The 18108-nt window shown below is 56.1% G+C and overlaps 3 protein-coding genes across 3 annotated transcripts; 1 reads left to right on the plus strand and 2 right to left on the minus strand.

Annotated features, from left to right (window-relative positions):
• Positions 1 to 16: 16 nt before the first annotated feature.
• BJ171DRAFT_487342 (armadillo-type protein) lies at positions 17 to 6351 on the minus strand. Its single transcript, XM_053109275.1, has 15 exons — positions 5945 to 6351; positions 5539 to 5731; positions 5137 to 5324; positions 4867 to 4970; positions 4661 to 4739; positions 3661 to 4512; positions 3219 to 3473; positions 2954 to 3097; positions 2167 to 2725; positions 1717 to 2038; positions 1409 to 1538; positions 894 to 1210; positions 679 to 784; positions 462 to 571; positions 17 to 274 (listed from the first exon to the last, which is right to left on the minus strand). The coding sequence occupies exons 1-15, from the start codon at positions 6146 to 6148 to the stop codon at positions 211 to 213; spliced, it is 3627 nt and encodes a 1208-aa protein (XP_052970873.1). The 5' UTR covers positions 6149 to 6351; the 3' UTR covers positions 17 to 210.
• A 51-nt stretch (positions 6352 to 6402) lies between these two features.
• Positions 6403 to 12161, plus strand: BJ171DRAFT_487343 (vacuolar protein sorting protein 18). Its single transcript, XM_053109276.1, has 20 exons — positions 6403 to 6624; positions 6788 to 7001; positions 7109 to 7260; positions 7459 to 7614; positions 7699 to 7891; positions 7973 to 8086; positions 8235 to 8316; positions 8439 to 8580; positions 8664 to 8831; positions 9014 to 9214; positions 9285 to 9512; positions 9628 to 9789; positions 9902 to 10063; positions 10155 to 10298; positions 10465 to 10593; positions 10678 to 10799; positions 11022 to 11234; positions 11338 to 11455; positions 11567 to 11710; positions 11848 to 12161. The coding sequence occupies exons 1-20, from the start codon at positions 6484 to 6486 to the stop codon at positions 11965 to 11967; spliced, it is 3105 nt and encodes a 1034-aa protein (XP_052970874.1). The 5' UTR covers positions 6403 to 6483; the 3' UTR covers positions 11968 to 12161.
• Positions 12162 to 18084, minus strand: BJ171DRAFT_487345 (uncharacterized protein). The gene is made up of 14 exons (XM_053109277.1): positions 17861 to 18084; positions 17484 to 17777; positions 17169 to 17306; positions 16846 to 17022; positions 16472 to 16651; positions 16289 to 16359; positions 16101 to 16202; positions 15794 to 15971; positions 15231 to 15607; positions 15078 to 15160; positions 14744 to 14946; positions 13760 to 14533; positions 12644 to 13667; positions 12162 to 12567 (listed from the first exon to the last, which is right to left on the minus strand). Exons 1-14 carry the CDS (start codon positions 17963 to 17965, stop codon positions 12257 to 12259), a joined length of 4017 nt encoding a protein of 1338 aa, XP_052970875.1. The 5' UTR covers positions 17966 to 18084; the 3' UTR covers positions 12162 to 12256.
• Positions 18085 to 18108: the final 24 nt, after the last annotated feature.

An 18108-nucleotide genomic window follows, 5' to 3' on the forward strand; every position in this document is an offset into this window, starting at 1 on the left:
CTATCATGAACCAAATCCTTGCCAATCGAGTCATGTTCAAAGCAAGGCCATTTGCCAACTCGTCTCGTTTCATTTGCACAAGATGTACGCATGGCTCGGAGTCACGCAAGCCAAAAGACAACCGAGTTCGCTGCACGTGCAGGCGCAAAGACGGCTTGCTCTCTGTCCGCTCAGAGGCTCAGAGGCTCAGGGGCTCAGAGGCTCAGAGGCTCAGAGGCTCAGAAGCGATATGAGCTTGGTTTTGATGTCCTTCAGCTGCGCAGCGGGGCGGTCCCTGTGGGGCAAGATCGGGGTCGCGAGTAACAAGCAAAACTTGGTGAGTGCCGTGCCAAACAGCGCCGTGCGAGTGGGAAGGGCACAGTGCGCACGGCCTCAAATTAAATCGTAGTCGAGTGCAGTGAGCGCATCGACGCCTTCTTTGCTGCGGCATGCACGGCCCGAGACAGATAGCAGGTACGAACCAGTCGGTGCCCAGGAGAATATCCTCGATTTCCTGAAGAGGGAGCGACTCGTCCTCGTCGCTGTAGCCACAAACGATGAGGTACAGGCTCTCTCCAGCAGCTCGGCGGATCTGTTGGTAGACAACGTTGAGTGCGCGGACGCCGAGATGAGATATTAGTGCTTTCGACTTGAAGGCAGCGCCATCGCTCGGCACCGAAGCTCGCACGACAAGCTCACCTTTGGGAATGGGTGAGTGGTATAGGCCACCAACTCCTTCGTGCCCTTGCGACGGAGCTGCACGATGGCAGGATCCTTCCCCTCGAGCGAGGCATAGCCAGTGAAGCTGAATCAACGCAGTTTGAATCGTCAGAGCACAGTATCAGATCGCGCAACTCCTCTCGACTAGGACACGGCATTTTCACTGAGCACTCTCGGTAGCTGCCACCACTTACACCTTCAGAGCGGCCGCAAGCTTGCGCGCATCGCGGCATTTGGTAATTTCCTTCTTGGACAAGTGCAAGACCGTCTCGGCCTTGGCAAGCGGATCGTCTCCTTCCTGGCCCGAGGCTGCCGCGAGGAGGTTGGCGATCCAGTTGGCCATGAGCTGGGACGAAAAGCAAATATCAAGGACCTCAAGAGTAGGGGTTGTAATGTGGTCGACCTGGAAGTTGGACTCGAGCGTGCTGGCGAGAGTGACAAAGAATGCATCCAATGTGGTGCCCGAGCACTTGGACAGGAAGCTGATCAGAGACTCGCTCGAGTGTCGAACCTGGGCAGCGGGCGAGTTTGGGTCAGCAAAGCGAGCGACAGAGACGCGCAGCGCAGAAATCCGCGGCCTTTGGGAGCATACATGGCCGCAGCTACAAACAGATCGCCAACCCGCAACCGGCCAATCCCGCACCGCTCTAGTGATCCCAAGAGGCGCGGCGGTTATGACTGCATCGACAGCATCTGCACATCGACCTACCAGACTCTCGGTCAGCCCGCCAACGCTGACAACCATGCCGCGGATGAAATGGGCGCGATAGTCGGGCATCTCGAGGACGCGAACCATCCTGGGAAACACTTCTTCGGGGTAGGCCCAGTAGATGGTTTCGCTGGAAGAGAATCAAGCAAGTGTAGGAAGCGCAGCGTGCACATGCATGTCAGTGCGATGGCACCGATTCGATGCGGCCGAGTAAGGCTTCGGCAGATCGGCTCTCTCGCAAATGCTTCCAGCAAGATGCACTGTTGCTCAATCGACCGCGTTCGGCCTGTTTCATTCCGCCAACATACCCTTCAAGGATACGACCCAGCTCGGCACCTTCCTCGAGCACCGCGGTAAGCTTGATCAGGGCGTTGCCCGCAGCGTCGCGGACCCGATCGATTTTCTCGACACTTTGCTGGATCACCGCGCCCAAGATTTGTTTGATTCGGTGCTGGCTGAGGTACTGCTCCTGCAAGCCAGCGCCCTTCAACAAGTAGACCAGAGCGCACAGGCCCTCAACTGAGGACTGTCGCACCCACGAGCCCACATCGCCGCGGTTGTCGACGCTGTAGTCTTCCAGAGCCAGGAAGTAGATATCAAGGACTTGCTCAAAGAACTCGGGTGGAACCACTGCAAGGATCACAAAGGATCGAATTAGGCCGCGAGCTTGCTATGAACGCCGGCGATGGACGAGATCCTGAGCCGGACGAGCCCGTGCTGGACCAACCACGAGCCGCAATCCAGTCACAGCTCCTCACCTGCAGCAAACTTGCTCTGGACCGTCAAGAGCACGGCAGTCAGACTCTTGAGTGCATTGTTGCGGGCTTCGATGTCGTTGAGACCTTTGTCTTCCTGGATACGGAGCGCCTCGCGGAGCGCAGAAACAAGTCGCTGGAACGCCGCAGGCTCGCCAACAACCCGGATTCCGAGCTGTCCGATGGCGAGACCGTAGCCACGGCGGACGTGCTCCTTGCCACGGGCCACGGAGATCTGGGACAAATGCTTGTCCAAGATGGCCGTCCTCCATTCCTCTTGCGCAGCACATGCCATCCATTCGCTGACATGCTTCACGGCGGTGGCAGCGGCCGTTTGAACGGGGACCTCGATGCGCTCCAGTGAACTGTCGAGAATAGACCAGAATTGGCTCTCGACGGCAGAAAGGGCAGAGTCAGAGGCACTGGTGCTTTGAGGCACGGTGTGGGGCCAGCGAGCTTGGGCCAGGTTCTCAACGAGATGGCACAAGGCAATTCGGATCATATCGCTTCCGAACGTATTGAGGGACGTGCTGGCGTAGCGCTCGGTGATACCAATAACGGGCTAGAGCCGACGACAGGAAGTTGATCACAGGATCAGCGGCTGCAGCTCCCAGATCCGCTGCCGACAGGCGCTTGAGACGATTGTTGCTGCTTGCCAAACCGACTGCAAGTGCACCAGCGACAGCAGAAGCATCGTTTACGACAGCAGCGGCACATATGCAATAGCGTCGCCAAGACCGCCGAGTGTCGGAGCACCATTTGCAGCCAGCTCAATGAAGCTCCCACTTACAGTCACGATCTGCGAAATCTCTGCTTCAGTCCAGTCGGCGTCAGAGCTGATCGAGCGAACCTTGGAGTATGCCAAAGCGATCTCGCTGACGGCAAGGATGGCGCCATGGGAATTGTGGAGGTCGACTTGGTGTGCCTTCGAGACCTGAGTATCCGTGTTCGTCAGTACCCGTCCTGCTTGATCAGCCACGTTGCCGTCATCGTCGAGGAGCTGCCACGCAAGGCCAAGTGCATTGGAGACAGAGCGACGCACGTTCCATTCTTACCAGCGGAGCGAGGCAGTTTTTGATGATATAGTCGGGGTCCAGAGCAGTAAAAGCACCCAGGGCCTTGGAGGCAAGCTCACGAACACTCTGATCCCAGTGGGCGAGTGAAAAATCTGCCAGATGATCTATCATCTGGTAGCGATATTCTTCGTATTGGCCAATGCTTGTGCTGACCGTCAGGTACGAATTGATGCGGGTGCTCAGCGAGAAATAGTCGGCCAGCGTAATGATGTCGAGGCCGTGTGGGAACACACCCTGACAAATACGAGAGTCAGCATCTCCAAACAAAACACAGCTGGATTCACATCGGCATTGATATAAATGGACACCGACGACTAAACGGACACCGACGACTCAATGGACACCGACGATCCAATGGACACCCAGCGAGAAAGGAGGACTGAGGCTGGGTAGCTGGATGGCCGTCCCGATTTGAGCGTACCTGGCGTCCGACATTCTCCTGGAAGGCGGCGGCGGCGGCTCGGCGGATGTTGACCTCTCGGTCAAAGACAGAAACGACGACCAAGTTTGCTGCCATTTCCTCCATGTACGTCTTCATGATCTCGGGAGTGTATGCGCGAGCAAACGACCAGCACACGTAGCACGCAGCGTCGCGCACATGGGCTCCGACCGAGTATGTGGCCTTCTTCTGGTCAAACTTGAGCGCCAAAAAGACCCAAGGCATTGCTTGCTCGAGTTTCTCGGGCAGCAAGAGCCCACGGCGAGCAAGCTCAGCAAGCGACAGGCAGGCGCCATGCCAGGTCGAGTCTGAGACGTCGGCGATGTCAACAGGCTGGCCCTCCAGGGCATACGTGTCCTCTGCAAAGAGATCAAGGACGGACTGAACCACATCCTGAGCAAGCTCTTTGGGCAGGCGCTGGGTGATTCGGCCGATGCCCTTGGCAGAGGACCAGCGCACAATGGTGTCACGGTCTCTCAGCCCGTTCAAGAGGATCTCAATTACTGCCTCGATTTCTTCGGGGCAATCGCCCTCGTCGTCGTCGATCGCTTCGGCGACCGGATCCTGGCTTTGAGCGGTGGCGCCAGCCCCAAAAGCCTTGGTGAGGGATCTGTTGCCGCGCTGGTAGCGCCAGCTCACGACACGAGGCTTGAGGTGACAGAGACCAATTCGCTGGAAGAGCTTCACAAAGAGCTTGCGACTCACAGTGTTGGACTTGATGCGGGGGTTGTCGATGATGGAGCTGCAGTCCATAAGCTCAGGCAACAGATGAAGGAGGTCTTCTCGCAGTCCAAACTTGAAAATGGCACAGAGCGCATTGAAGATACTGTTGATCTGCAAGCCAAACAACACCCATAGAGCGTCAGGCGAGCGCGCCCGTCCCGAGTTCAGCATCTCTATCGAGGACGTAGTCAGCGAGCATTGGATCGTGCGGCCATCAACCAAGTGGAGGAATCAACCCATGAAAAGGCTTCGTTCAGACCTCGAACGGGCTCTCGGTTGCCTTGAGCTTCTCCACCGACCAAGCGACAAAGTCGTTCAGGTGGGCCTTGGTGTCGCGCCTGCCGTAGAGCCAATGATGGTGAATGAAATTGAGGAATGAAGGGTGAGCGACAGGACTCAAGTTGGCCATCATTCGGGAACAAGCCCACATAGGAGAGAGGTGCCGCGATTGCAGACACAACGAACCTGGTGAGCAAACGACCCAGCAGGATGCCGGCACCGTACGATTCGGTACCAGCAGACTTCAAAAAGACCTTGCATGTGCTGATCATTCTCTCGACAAGTGAAATCTGTAACCGTGGCCACAACAGCCATTAGCATGCACCAAAGCGCAACCTCGCCGCGATACTACCCGCAGAGGTATCTGACCAGCGGGCTTGGCCACGATGTCGCTGCAGCACCGTACGCATATCCCTTACGGGCACGAAACAGTTGGCTGCATAATCAACGACTCACCTCGCCTCCGTGGCCACTGTCGACGGTTTTCATATCGAAGGGGATGCGGCAGAGCATCGAGAGCCAGAGCAAAAGCACATAGCGGGTATGCCAGGTCTGGAAAGTATTGACGTTGTTGCTCTTCACAAAGACGCCAAGAAAATCGAGAATGGGCTCGAGATCGGCAACTTCGTGGGTGAAGAGCTTGACTGTGACAAGGAGCGACGATGACGGTATACAGATTCGGTTGGTGATCTGCCATCGGCTGCCATGGCCGCCGTCCCGGCGACACATGGAACAGTGACCCATTATGAATGCGAATCCCTAGAGTCGCCACACCAACGGCGACCGCGATGATGGCAGTGGCTCCAACGACGAGCATCACGATCAGCATGATGCAAATGTCTGTCGATCGAGACTCACCAACGGTTTTGTATCCTCGAACTTTGCCCAGATAATACAAAACGCGGAAGGGCTCATTCAGAATCATCAGATCTTGCTCGGTGTAGGGAGGCTTGGAGTCGATGATGTGGCGACGGACCTGGACGATCACCATGGTAACCATCTGCTCGAGATGGGGATCCAGGAGATGCGGCTGCTCTTGATACTTGTCGAGCTGAGCAACATAGGACGGCCATGAGTGCAGGCAGGGGCGCATCGAATCCCCGCATCGAATCCCCGCATCGAATCCCCGCATCAAATCCCCGCATCGAGACAGGCTGAACCGGCATGAGCTCCGAAACCGACCGTGAATCGAGTGCGGAGACGCCCAAGCAAGCCTGATCAAAGCCAGTCAAGCAACGAGGGCCGATCAAATGCAGACTCATACCGTCTCCGTAAACCACTTCATCATGGGATAGACTTTCTTGTACTCGCTGGGTTGGTGCAGGGTGACTCGCACAACGGCCTCGATCGTCTTGATGACTTCGTCGGCCTCGGTGAAGAACGAGGCAAAGCCGGTGGCAACCAACTCGTCGGCATGCTCGAGAGCATCGAGTTCGGGATTTTCTGGCGCCGGGTAGTCTTGGGTCATTGCAGCGAGGCTGGGCCAACGGACGACTGAGGGTAGAGCAGGGGAGGGACCACAGCGAGACCAGGGGCGAGTGCGGCTGGGGGTTGGTTGATGCCTGCCGATTGAGGCTCGTTTTGAGCGCCTGGTTTGCGACGACGCAGCAATGCTGCGACACCAGCCGACGGACCCATGGCTCTGTCGCTGCTCTGGCGCTGGCTGGATCGTGGTTAGAGCCGTGGTTGGATCTTGGTTAGAGCCGCGGCTGGCTCCTGGCCAGGGCCGCGCGGTGGCTGGATTTCGGCGGGGCCTCGTCTGGTTGTTGTGCTTGGCTCGGCTCCACATCTGCAGACGCCCGCATGTCCCGTCCTGCACAAGATTCATCCCCATCGCTGACTCTGCTGCCCATGTCGCTGCTAGACGAGCTCGAGGACACCGCCGCCCTGCCGCCGGTGGCCTATCTTCAGCAAGCGCCAGGGCCTTCGAGCATGGCAACTCCGGTGGGCTCCCCTTGTCTGCGGACACCAAGCCCTGGCCAGCAGGCATCGATGGAATGATTTCGCATCGCTTGCCGTGCATTGGGCGACAGACCAGGCCCTCACCGACTCGCTCCGCTACTGACTTTGTGAATGCTCCTCGGCCCCGGCACCCTCCCCCTGGCAGATCGAGCCCGGCTACGTCAGCACCGCCATCTCGAGCCCCGGCAATCTCCCCATGTTCACTTTGGACAATGTCCAGTTCCAGTTCGCCGGGAGTCTCAAGGCGCTCGCCGTCTCCAACAACCTGCTTGCTATGGCGACGCAGAGCACCGGCGCAGGCGGCTCCGTCGTCCACAAAGTGTATCGGATTGATTTGGGGCAGGACAATGCCGTCGAAGGTAACTTGGATGGTGGTGCCTGTGGCCACAGCAGAGAAAGAATGGGTGTCGTCGCTGGTATCTCTGGGTCCAACGAGCTGTGCTGATTCTTGCGGTCCGTCGGGTAGAAATCGAAGTGCAGCTCAAACTCAAAACCGACTCTATTCGCAAGCTGTTTCTCGATCCGGCTGGCAAACACCTACTCATCGCCTCCGATGCCGGTGAATGTCTCTATCTGTACGAGCGATGGAAGAAGCCACGTCTGCTCAGTCGGTTCAAGGTGCGTCTGGATCGTCTCTGCATGAGCTGTGACGGGTCGTGCTACTCAGTCGTACCCAGCACCCCATTCTGGTGGAGACCGAGACGACCGCATGGTCATGCTGGGCAGCTGGCCTTCGGGACTCTGATCCGTCGCAGCTGCCCTTGGCTGTTGGTGGTGGCCTTGGATCACTCACCATCCGCCCGCCCCCATCTCCAGAACATCCTTGTGGAATGCATCGCCTGGGGAAAGCCTCGCAACCCAGACATCACGACCGGCCCGATCCTCATCGGCTCGCGACAAGGCCACATCTTCGAGACTGAGCTGACGCCGTCGGACGAATACTTTCGGAAGGAGGAGCGATACCTCAAGCAGGTACAATGGGCTTTCTTGCAGCAACAGGCCTGCTGTTGCGCCAGACAACAATCAACCAAAGAACTCGCTCTCTTTGGCATATAGATTTATACGCTCGGGGACGGCTCGCATCCCGTTGTCGGTCTGCGATTCGAAAAGTCGCCGGCTTCCGACAAGAAGTATTTTGTGATCGCCGCGACCTCGAACCGCCTCTACCAGTTCGTTGGAGATATCCTGGAAATGCAAGGCGACACACCTATGTTCGAGGCGTTGTTCCGCTACTATGATCTCAACGCTGGTGAGCCATCGCTGCTCGGCTTCGCGATCCGGACGAATGACAGGCGCTGACACGGATACGACTCTACTCCCTCCCTCCTAGAATACCATGAAGTCCCAACCGACTTTGGATATAGCTGCCTCAACTTTCATAGCCAGTACACCGATCGGGACAGCGGCACCCAGAGTGTGCCAAAGTCGTTTGGGTGGTCATCCGGTTAGTCAGACAGGCTGGATGGCTCAGAGCAGCAGCAGCGGCGGCGGCGAGATTTGTGTCCCTTCAGCACATGGAGCGTTCTTCGGTGCCAAGTTGCGGCACGCCAGCTTCGGTATTTCTGATCGAAGAATCTCCATATATGGTGCAGCCCCTGGCGTCCTCTACGGCAATCTCGTCTTTGGCAACCAAAACGTCGGCGATACATTTTCAACCAATACCCAGCTGATTCCGTATGTGTCTGTCGCGGTATCCGAGTCGATGCATCTTAAGTGACTCGAGTGATACCGGAGCCTCCGTGGTGCGGTCTCATGAATCAACGTGTTCTGACCGACAGCTTTCGCACGCTATCAAGATATCCGCTGAGAGCCGGCAATGACGATCCTCCGATCTGTTTCGCCATGACCGAGTTCCATTTCATATTCCTGTTCAAAACCTTTGTCAAGTGCCTGTGTCGTCTCAACAACGAAGTTGTCTTTGAGGAAGAAATCGCGCTGGTATGCCCGCTGTCTAATCTCGACATTTGTTCGCGCGTGACCAAGCGTCCACTGATTTAACTGTTGGACTTTGATATCCACAGCGACAAGGAGAGAATGTTGTTGGTCTTGCCATAGACTTGATCAAAAATACCTATTGGATATACACAAATCTGTCCCTCCTCGAGCTGATTGTGAGCGACGAGGACAGAAACGTTTGGAAAATGTATCTCGACAAGCGCAACTTTGACACGGCCATGTCCCATGCCAAGGTCAGTCCCCGCTGGATATCCATCAGCAGCATTCAAGTTCCATGCACTCAAGCGTACTGTATTGCACGCTCGGACCCACTTCACTCATTGGCAGCATCCAAAAGCGATCGCCCATGTACATTCTGTTGACCCCATCCTGACGTTATACGAGTTTCCCTCTCCGCTTCCAATGCCCGCGATAGACGGATGCCCAACGTGACGAAATCGTGAGTCGTCAGGCAGAGTACTATTTCTCGCAGGATCGCTTCCAGCTTTCGGCAACCTACTTTGCAAAATCCATCTCGATTCCATTTGAAACGATCGCCCTCAAGTTTGTCTCCAAGAATCAACGCGGGCCTCTCAAGAAGTATTTGATCGAGAAACTGGCCTCGCTGAGCCCGCAGGTATGCATCTGGCCGCAACGAGCGCTGCTAACGCATCCCAATGCCCCACTAAAATCTTTCTCCCTGGTAGTCCACAACGCAACAGACGCTGCTGTGCTGCTGGGTTCTCGAGATGCTCATAGGCGATCTCAACACCTCCCAGAATGACATCGACTCGCTCAACAGCAAGATTGCAGACATCCGAGACGGCGGTGCTGAGCCCGCTGCCCTTGAGGAGTGGTCGCTGAAGCTGGCTCGGGCCATGGAGGAGGCGGACATGGCCACGGACGATTTCAAAGCCTTCGTCAAGAGCAACATTGTAAGTCGCCAGTACCAATATTTTACGTTTGATCTGCAACGTGGCTATCGAGCCAGTGCAGTTCGCTTCCGCATTCATCTGAAGGATAAGTGCTGACGCCCTTGGGTTGATATAGGCTCGCATCGATGTCTCGGTCGCATACGATATCATGATCAGCCATGGCAGAGATGTCGAGCTGCTCTACTTTGCAGAGCTCATTGGTGACCACGATCGCGTCGTTACGCACTGGATACAAGAGCGGCAGTGGCTAAATGCCCTCACGGCGATCAATAACCAGGCATGTGCTCCGCGGAGCGCTGCGGCACTACCGAGCCGATCAATGATCTGCACCGCGCCATCGATTGTTGGCTGCTGTATTACTCTTGCTGACCCAATCGCATGTGCTTTAGCCCAATCTGGATCTGTACTACAAGTTCTCCCCTATCCTGATAGAGCATGTGCCCGTGGATACCGTCAACGCTTGGATCCGGCATCCGGATCTCAGTCCCAAGAAGCTGATTCCGTCTCTGATCAAATACGAGTCTGCCAAGGCCGGGTCGCAGGGCACTGTGGTAATGGGGCGCATCATGCCATCCAGGATACGCATTGTTCGACGGTGTCTCTGCTCGCGCTTAACTCCGCTGCCGATCGTCAACTCGCCAGAATCAAGCTGTGCGGTACTTGCGCTATGCCGTCGAAACCCTGGGCGAGACCGACACAACGGTGCACAACTACTTGCTGTCGCTCTACCACAAATACGCCTCAGTCGACAACGAATATGATCTGCTCGAGTTCTTACGTGCTTTGGTTGGTGGTGTGACTTGGTCCTGAGCAAGAGTGCAGCTACCGCGTGAGCATTCCGCATACGATGAACAGCAGCCTCTTGTCCATGAAAGCATCTGTGCGGCGGATCCGTGGCAAAAGACCCCACCATACCTGCTGACGCTCCTGAATATCTATCACGCTGTTTCAGCATGGTGAGCGGCACTACGATCTGCAATATGCACTCCGGCTGTGCAACCAAAAAGGACTGCCCCTCTCGACCATCGAGCTCTACGGCGCCCTCGGTCTCCACGAGCTTGCGGTGGATAAAGCGCTTCAGGTAAACAGAGGATGCTCACGGTGATCTATGCAGTGCCGTTGAAGTTATAGGCAGTAAGGGAGGACTAATCAAAGGCAATCGCAGATCCATGACATTGATCTTGCAAGGATCCATGCGGACAAGCCCGAAGATGACGACTCTCTGCGCCGCGTGTTGTGGCTGAAGATTGCGCGTCATACGGTAGAAGAAAAACAAGACATCAAGACGTATGTCGTGTGCTTGCTGCATGCCTTCATCGCAATGACCAAAGCGCCTGATCATCGAAGGCCTTGTCCAGCTGGGTCAGCGCCATGCGGCGCTGCTTGGGTGCCATGTAGTACTGCTCAGGCTCCCTGTAGTCAATGGCTTTGTCCATCGCTGCAAGTATCTGTCGAAGGCATCTCACAGCCTCCGTTCGGTAAACTCACAAAGGCATCTGTTCTCTACAGAGCCATGGAGGTGCTTCGGCAGTGCAGCCTCCTGAAGATCGAAGACATCCTGCCATTTTTCCCTGATTTCGCCGTCATCGATGACTTCAAAGAAGAAATCTGCAACGCTCTCGAGGAATACAACACCCACATAGATGAGCTGAAGGGCCAGATCACTGAAGCTACAAAGAGCTCCGACAATATCCGTGAGGACATTCGCGGTTTGCGAAGCAGGTATGATCAGCCGCTGCCACATTCGGTTCAACAGCAACGCGCTGTCAAATCGATAACGTAGGTGCAGTGACGGGCACTAAATTGGCGACGCGCCTTCAAACAGACGGGTTGTCATCGCGGCAAATCAAACCTGCCAGGTCTGCAAGTCACCCGTGCTCTCGCGACACTTTTATGCATTCCAGTGCAAGCACTGTTATCACGCCGACTGTCTCATGAATGAGGTAAATGTCGCCCGGCGCTGGCTGAGTGCGGCTCATTGGCTCAGCGTAAACCCGCTGTCGTCTGACGCCCGTCGCGGCAACAAACGTCTCCTTTCGACTGATTGGCATCAGGTTATAAAGCAAGCCTCAGCGGGTCGAGCCAAGCAAATTCAGCAGCTCCAGGAGAGTCTTACCCAGGAGCTGACCATCCATCAACGAGTGGACCGGCGACAAGGAAACGCCCCGCCGTCAAAGCTCAAGCAAAAAGCCCTCCGGGTAAGCCACAAGTCCGCAGACCACCGATCGTGGCCGTCCATCTCTGCTGGTGTGCTCATGTGCACTCCATGAAAAGCTCAGCCCGCCTCGTTCTGGGACCCAGTCGTGCTAATCTGCGTGTCGATTCTCCTCATCAGCGGCAGCTTGATGAATATGTGGCAGCGCAATGCCTGCTTTGTGGTGATTATATGATCAAAACCATCGACGACCCTCTGGTATCTTCAGCCGAAGCCAGCGCCGACAGCTGGGAGATTTGAAGACAGTCCCCTTGCTCAGCATCTCGACTAGCCCCGGCTGTGTTTGTCCGTCCACCGCTGGCTACAACGCAGGGCTTCTTTTGTGCCAGCGGCGCGGGCCTCGGGTACTGCATGGAATCCGCTCGTCCTTGCTCCCCCGCCACCGATTCTCGCCCCGACTGCATGGTTCTTTTCTGGTGCGCACAGAATGAATAAAGTCCATCCTATTTCGCTGTTGATTATGCGCTTTATCCTTTCCGATGGGAGTGAATATGCACCCACTCGATATGAAGGGCTCGCGCTGGTGCCCTCAGCCCCCAAGTTTGCGCCTGACCATATCGACAAGCAGCTCCGAGTAAGCCTCGAGGGTGATCGAAGCAAGCTCGCCGGTCGCCGGCGGGACAAGGGCAATACCTTGGGCACCATCGACAGAGCCCGCCTTCAGACCGCTTGCCATGGATTGCGTGCGCGCCTGGATTTGCTCGAGCTTGTGCACAACCTGGGCCCTACTTGAGCTGGGATCGAGCTTTTCTTGAGGCAAATCTTGCAACTGACAAATAGACGAGGAAACTTTTTCCAACAGCGCCGAAATGGAGTCGAGATCGTACAATATGGCGCGAGCTACAACAAGTACGAGAAGTGTCAGGCCAGATTTCGTCTAGGGGACAGTCCCCCTCACCTGCAGCCACTATCGTACCTGGCTCCATTTCCGGACCAGAGTCACTTGTATCAGGGAGAACCGCGCTTTGACCGACTGGAGGACTGGAGGATGGCTGTATTGCTGGTGCAGCGGAAGTTGATGCATCAGGGCCAGCCAAAGTCGCTGGCACGGCCGTCGTCGCGGCTGGCTGAGGCGGCGCAGGCTCGTCTCGGTTCCATCTAACGCCCATGGAAACCAGCTTTTCCTTAAGCATCTCGATCTTGAGAGTGGTATCGTCCCTGACCGGAGGCGCCGGGACCGATGCTTGACTGGATCCCAGGACTGGCTCGGGAAGCGGGCTGACCCGCACATGACTGGGTTTTGGCGTTTGATCAACATCCGCGCTTGACGGGAACTCGGCCAGGGCCTTCCGGCTGGGACTGTGTGGCGCCGTTGAGGTCAAGTGCTTTGCCGAGATGCTTTGTCGGCCTTGTAGTTTGGTTGGATCGATCTCCATCGGCAGGGACATGTACTCATCGAAGGTCATGTTGTTGAGCTGGAGCTTCTCAAAGGTTCCGTACTGGGTATCGCTCGATTCTGAGTCGCTCTCGGCATTCTCAGTTGGGTTGAAGAGGGCGTCCGATCCCACATCGGCTCGAATCGACAGATTGGTCAGTTGATTGACCAGCAGGTCCTTGGTTGGCACCCCGATGGTCATGGGTGCCTCTTCGGCTGGCCCTGAGTCGGCCCGATTGCCAGGATTCAGCTCTGCTAGTGCGGTAAGATCTTCAATCTCCTCGTCTGAACCGTGCCGTGCCAGGATGCCTTCAGAAGGATCAACCTCCATGGCTTCAGTTGACGACGCTTCGGCATCACCGAGATCCTCCACGGTCGTGCCGTCGTCAGCAACAAGATGGGCGATCGGCTTGGCAGGTGTGGCATCTCCGGGTGCTTGGCCTCCGTCAAAGCGACCAGAGACTTCGATCGTGTAGCGCCGATCCAGATAGTCATTCAAGCGTGCAACCGGATTGGCGATATCGGACCTCTCCGAGAACAGCGGAACTCCTTGAGCATCAATTCGCTACCAAGTACGCAGCAAGTATCGAGCGAGAATTAGTTGGACACATCTACCGGTTCAACTCTGACAGTGCTTGCTGAAACAGGTTGGCTCACCTGAGCCCACCGACCACGAGCAGGTACGTTGGGAATTCGAAGTTTGTTTGGTGCGTCTACGTCACTCGGCTCGGACTCGTCGCCCTTGGCCGAGCGCGCCCACGATGGAAGCCCCGTTTCGCTGTACGGAAACATGAATGGGCTCGGGGTTTCTGCCTCAGCGGGCTCGTCTCTCAACGGATAGAGGGGCTCTCCGGCGTAGCGGGTGTTCACGGCAGGGGGGAGAGTCGGGTCTGCGCGAGGTGATGACTCGAGTGCGCTTGCAGGCCCGTCAGCGGCCGCGTGGCTTGTGGCCTTGGGGGCCTCGGCGGTGAGCTCCCGTTGCCTCTTGCGCATCAGAGTGGCGAGCTTGGCCGAGATCCTCCAAACAAAGATACAGCCGTCACCGCTCGTGGAGATGATGCGGGAACAGTCGCGAGTAAAGCACACGCCGGTGATGATCTCCGAGTGTCCCGCCATGCGAGCGATGCACGCTCCAGAGTACAAGTCAAAGACCCGGATGCACTTGTCGCTTCCGCTTGTAACAGCGTAGAGGCCGCTTGGATCGACAGCAACCTTGATGAATCCGCCAGTTGAAGAAAAGTCGAACGACGGGTCAGACACGGGATCGGGCTTGTAGGACTGCTCAACCTTTCCGCTCTTCAGAGCGTATATGTTCAATCGGCGGTCTTGCGAGACCGAAGTCAGATACTGCTGAGTCGCCTCAATATCGATGTCGTAAGTAGTGGACCGACCAGCGGCATTGTGATAAAGGTCATAGCGAGCGGCGCCATCCTGACATATAGCAAATCGAGAGTACGAGAGTGAGTACGAGAGTGAGTACGAGAGTGAGTACGAGAGTGAGTACGAGAGTGAGTACGAGAGTGAGTACGAGAGTGGGAATGTCGTAATCTTCCACAGCAGTACGATCGCGGCGGAAAATACGGCGGAAACAATGGCCTTCGGTATGCCTGAGACTACCAAATGCCTGGTGTTGGTCCCCACCTCAACCGCGAGCCTTCGAAATTTGAGGGATTTGTCGGCCGCGCAGGTAACGAGCTGGCTTCCGTCAGTTGAGAATCGGATGGCCATCACCGTCGAAGAGTGGTCATCGAGCGTTTGGATGAGGTTGAAGGAGTTGCTCATGTCAAAAATATGGATGAGCCGATCGCGACTGCCTGTGGCCAGGAAACTGGCCCTCTCTGAGCCTAAATGGACAGCGATGCCAAAGTGCACACGTTTAAATACCCGATATAAGAGTCGAAGCCATGATATTGCTCATCGCAACAGTGCTGTGTAACGATTACCCAAACGGCGCTGCGTTTCGGCATATTCTTACCTTGGCACGCATCGATGGTCAAGATCTCGGCTTCATGAGCGCGCAGCGAGCCAATTTCGTCAAAGGTTTTCATATCGTATACCCTGAATGGAGTGGCCATCAGCATCGCTTCGGTGAGTTGCTGCGCCAGAGCGAGGACTTGGAAGTACCTACCGCAGAGTGCCTGACTGATCGCCCGTTGCCATGAAGGCACCATCAGGAGTGATCTTCAGCGTTCGAATTCCAACTTTTTCGTCCGCAACGGTGGGCGCCTCTCTATTGGCGTAAACTGTTCTGACCAGCCCGTTTGAGAACTGCCGCTTGGCTGGCTCAGAGTCGCTTGATGTGCCTGCAGAGCCGGGACCAACGGCGTGTGTGTAGTCAACATTCCAGAACCGAACCGTACCGTCGGAGGAATAAGTCGCAAACGAGTTTGGCGGAAGGCTGGTTTGATCCAAAGATGGTGGCGATGGAGCCACAAAAACATTTGACTGCGGCGTGGCGGCATCAAGTGGAGCAGGAAGCTCACTCGTGCCAGACGACGGCACCACCTAGAGGCCAGTGCCGAGAGTCAGGATTAAAACCAGGTCAAGCTCAGAGAGGACGATAACGGTACACGATTGCGAGAGTTGCAGTCGCAAGCGTCTTGGTGGATTCTCAAATGCGCCATACAAAGTAAGCGTGGAAACTGGAGGCGATTCCAGAGCTACGCCATGACAAAAGCACAGCTGCCATACCTCAACACCCCACACGCAGTCACTGTGGCTCAAGAGTGCGCGATATTTGAGAGGGTTGCGGATGTCACTGATGTCCCAAACATAGAGGCTACGGTCGTTGTAGATGGCAACAACTTTTGTGTTTGCTGCATCGAGCTTGGCCGCGACGACATCCGGATACCCAGGCTTAGCTGTTGGCCTGTCCGCAAAGTTTGCCCAAATACTGGACGGTTAGTATCGGCAGCCTCGCTCCCACGAAGACGGTGCGTGCTCGAGGTCGGGCACGAATAGTGACGAAAATATGTGCATATAAACCATTGCGGCGCACCTGGATGCTGACGAGGCGCTGCCGTCGTATGCGGTATATTTGGTGGCGGAGTGCGGTCGACTCAGATTCCCCAAAAACTGGAGGGTCGTAGGCTCAAACAGCCTAAACATCGGCATCGATATTGCGGTCAGTATACGACGACACAATAGAGTGCCGGACCATGGCGAGAGTCCCGACGGTCCACTTACCGGAGCAGTCCATTGGTGCAGCCGCACAGGATGTACTTGTCTGATACATCGATGCAAACGGCCACGCCGCTCTACCGCATTTTTGGGTGCGCGATATCAAAAGTGAGTACGACCGCAGACGGGAGTCCATCAAGTGAGCCGCATCGCCCGTGGATGCGACTACATCATAAGCTGCACACACACCTTGAGCTCGACCCATTTGTCGAGCAGCCGATCTTGAAACATAACCACATTGCCAGACTCGGTGATGCAGTATGTGAAAGGAACGCCGTCTGAGGAGCGCCGACATGCAACGGCTACAAAAGTGCTATCGGAGTGTTCTCCCAAAGCGCCAGCTTGGGGTATCAACGAAAATGAGGAGCTCTGGAACAGTGGTTAAAAGAGTCAGCTTGGTGGGGAAGCCAAACTCGAATTGCGAGGCGGGTACAGAGGCGTTGGCGCAGGGCCCGGGTACTCTGCTGGGCGTTCCTCATTCCGATCGCACAGACACCGATCCAACGCAGTCCAAAGGTGAGATGTAATTTATGAAGCAGCATTCGCTTAGATCTGCAACCAACCTTGCTGATCCGGGACTCATCCGCTTCGATGTTCCAGAAATGGGCATGGCGCTCTCCAACAGTGACGAAGAATGCACCGGCGCTGTCGAAGGCCAGTGCATTGACTCGGACAGATAGTCGTTTGGAAAAGAGCCGACTACCAGATTTCCAATCCCAGACGTTGAGCAACGCATCGTGCTGCAATCGTCAATATGATTGATCGAGGGGGTCGATCAAGGTCAGCGCAGGCTCGAAATTTCTGGGTCTCGGAAGCTCGAGCTCCACTGAACGAGAGCGGGTGAGACTCGGTCATGGCTAGCACCAATCCGAGGACAATTCCTTACCGTGTGGCCGATGGAAACCAGGTATTTCATGTTGGGTGAAAAATACAATGCCTGAACGCCAAATTTGTGTCCGACAAGCTCGGTAACCACGGTAGTTTTGTTGGCATCCCAGATGATGATTTTGGGGTTATGGCCGCTCTGAGATCGATGGGAGGTGGATCGGCGATGTTCGTGAGACGAGACCGGATCTCACAATAGCGAGACATGGCCAAAGCTTGAGATTCAGGGCAAAGTGCTCGGCCATAACGGCCACATGCCGCTGTCAACTCAGCCAACATCTTGCAGCTTCATTTTTTTTTCTTTTCGAATACACACCTCTCCCACGGCGAGCAAATCGCCTTCGGGGCTCCATGCAAGGCAGCTGACTGCCCGAATTCCCTCGCCAGCGCTTCTGGCACGAGACAGAGATACAGCCGCATTCCCAGCGACGCCTGGGACTCCAGATGTGGCCGCGGAGATCAAATATCCGACTTGCTTGTTCTTTCGGTAGTTGTAGAGCACGACGGCTCCTCCAGCAGCGTAGGCAACGGTATGCTGATCGGGAGAAGGGTGGACGTCGATCGAAGCCGAGTGAACGGACGTCAGGCCCATGATTCTTTCCAGACCGACCTTTGCGCGAAACACCAGAGAATAGTGGCTGTTAGCTGTGATATTCAAACGCCGGCTTGCTGCGGTTCCTTGAGGCTACGAACATTGTGGGCGGCATCGCGGTCCTTCTTTGGAGCGGTTCTGGATGCAGGCTTTTTGAGAGGATGGCGCTCGGACGGAGGAGTGCCTCTGGTATCTTTGGTTGCCATTGCGGCCTGGGCGAGGAACAGGGCTGCCGATTCGGGATACGCTGGCTCGGTGTGCCGAGAGATTGTCGGCGGCACAGGCTCCGCCGTGTCGGTTGGGATGCTGGCGACCAAGAGCCGAGGACGGCGGGTTGCCCTGGAGCCAA

The sequence above is a fragment of the Polychytrium aggregatum genome (genome assembly GCF_025602895.1).
Source record: "Polychytrium aggregatum strain JEL109 chromosome Unknown BJ171scaffold_3, whole genome shotgun sequence".
NCBI classification, from domain to species: domain Eukaryota; kingdom Fungi; phylum Chytridiomycota; class Chytridiomycetes; order Polychytriales; genus Polychytrium; species Polychytrium aggregatum.

Excerpts from the sequence above, each read along its gene's own strand:
- BJ171DRAFT_487345 (XM_053109277.1), bottom strand. The coding sequence starts at position 17,965 with ATGGCAACCAAAGATACCAGAGGCACTCCTCCGTCCGAGCGCCATCCT. Across the intron at positions 16,203-16,288 it reads TGCACCAATGGACTGCTCCG|GCTGTTTGAGCCTACGACCC; the intron begins GTAAGTGGACCG and ends GCCGATGTTTAG. Across the intron at positions 13,668-13,759 it reads CTCGTGGTCGGTGGGCTCAG|CGAATTGATGCTCAAGGAGT; the intron begins GTGAGCCAACCT and ends CGTACTTGGTAG.
- BJ171DRAFT_487343 (XM_053109276.1), top strand. The coding sequence starts at position 6,484 with ATGTCCCGTCCTGCACAAGATTCATCCCCATCGCTGACTCTGCTGCCC. Across the intron at positions 11,235-11,337 it reads ATTCGCGGTTTGCGAAGCAG|ACGGGTTGTCATCGCGGCAA; the intron begins GTATGATCAGCC and ends GCCTTCAAACAG. Across the intron at positions 11,456-11,566 it reads CCGACTGTCTCATGAATGAG|GTTATAAAGCAAGCCTCAGC; the intron begins GTAAATGTCGCC and ends GATTGGCATCAG.
- BJ171DRAFT_487342 (XM_053109275.1), bottom strand. The coding sequence starts at position 6,148 with ATGACCCAAGACTACCCGGCGCCAGAAAATCCCGAACTCGATGCTCTC. Across the intron at positions 4,513-4,660 it reads CAACCGAGAGCCCGTTCGAG|ATCAACAGTATCTTCAATGC; the intron begins GTCTGAACGAAG and ends TTTGGCTTGCAG. Across the intron at positions 1,539-1,716 it reads CTGGGTCGTATCCTTGAAGG|CGAAACCATCTACTGGGCCT; the intron begins GTATGTTGGCGG and ends ATTCTCTTCCAG.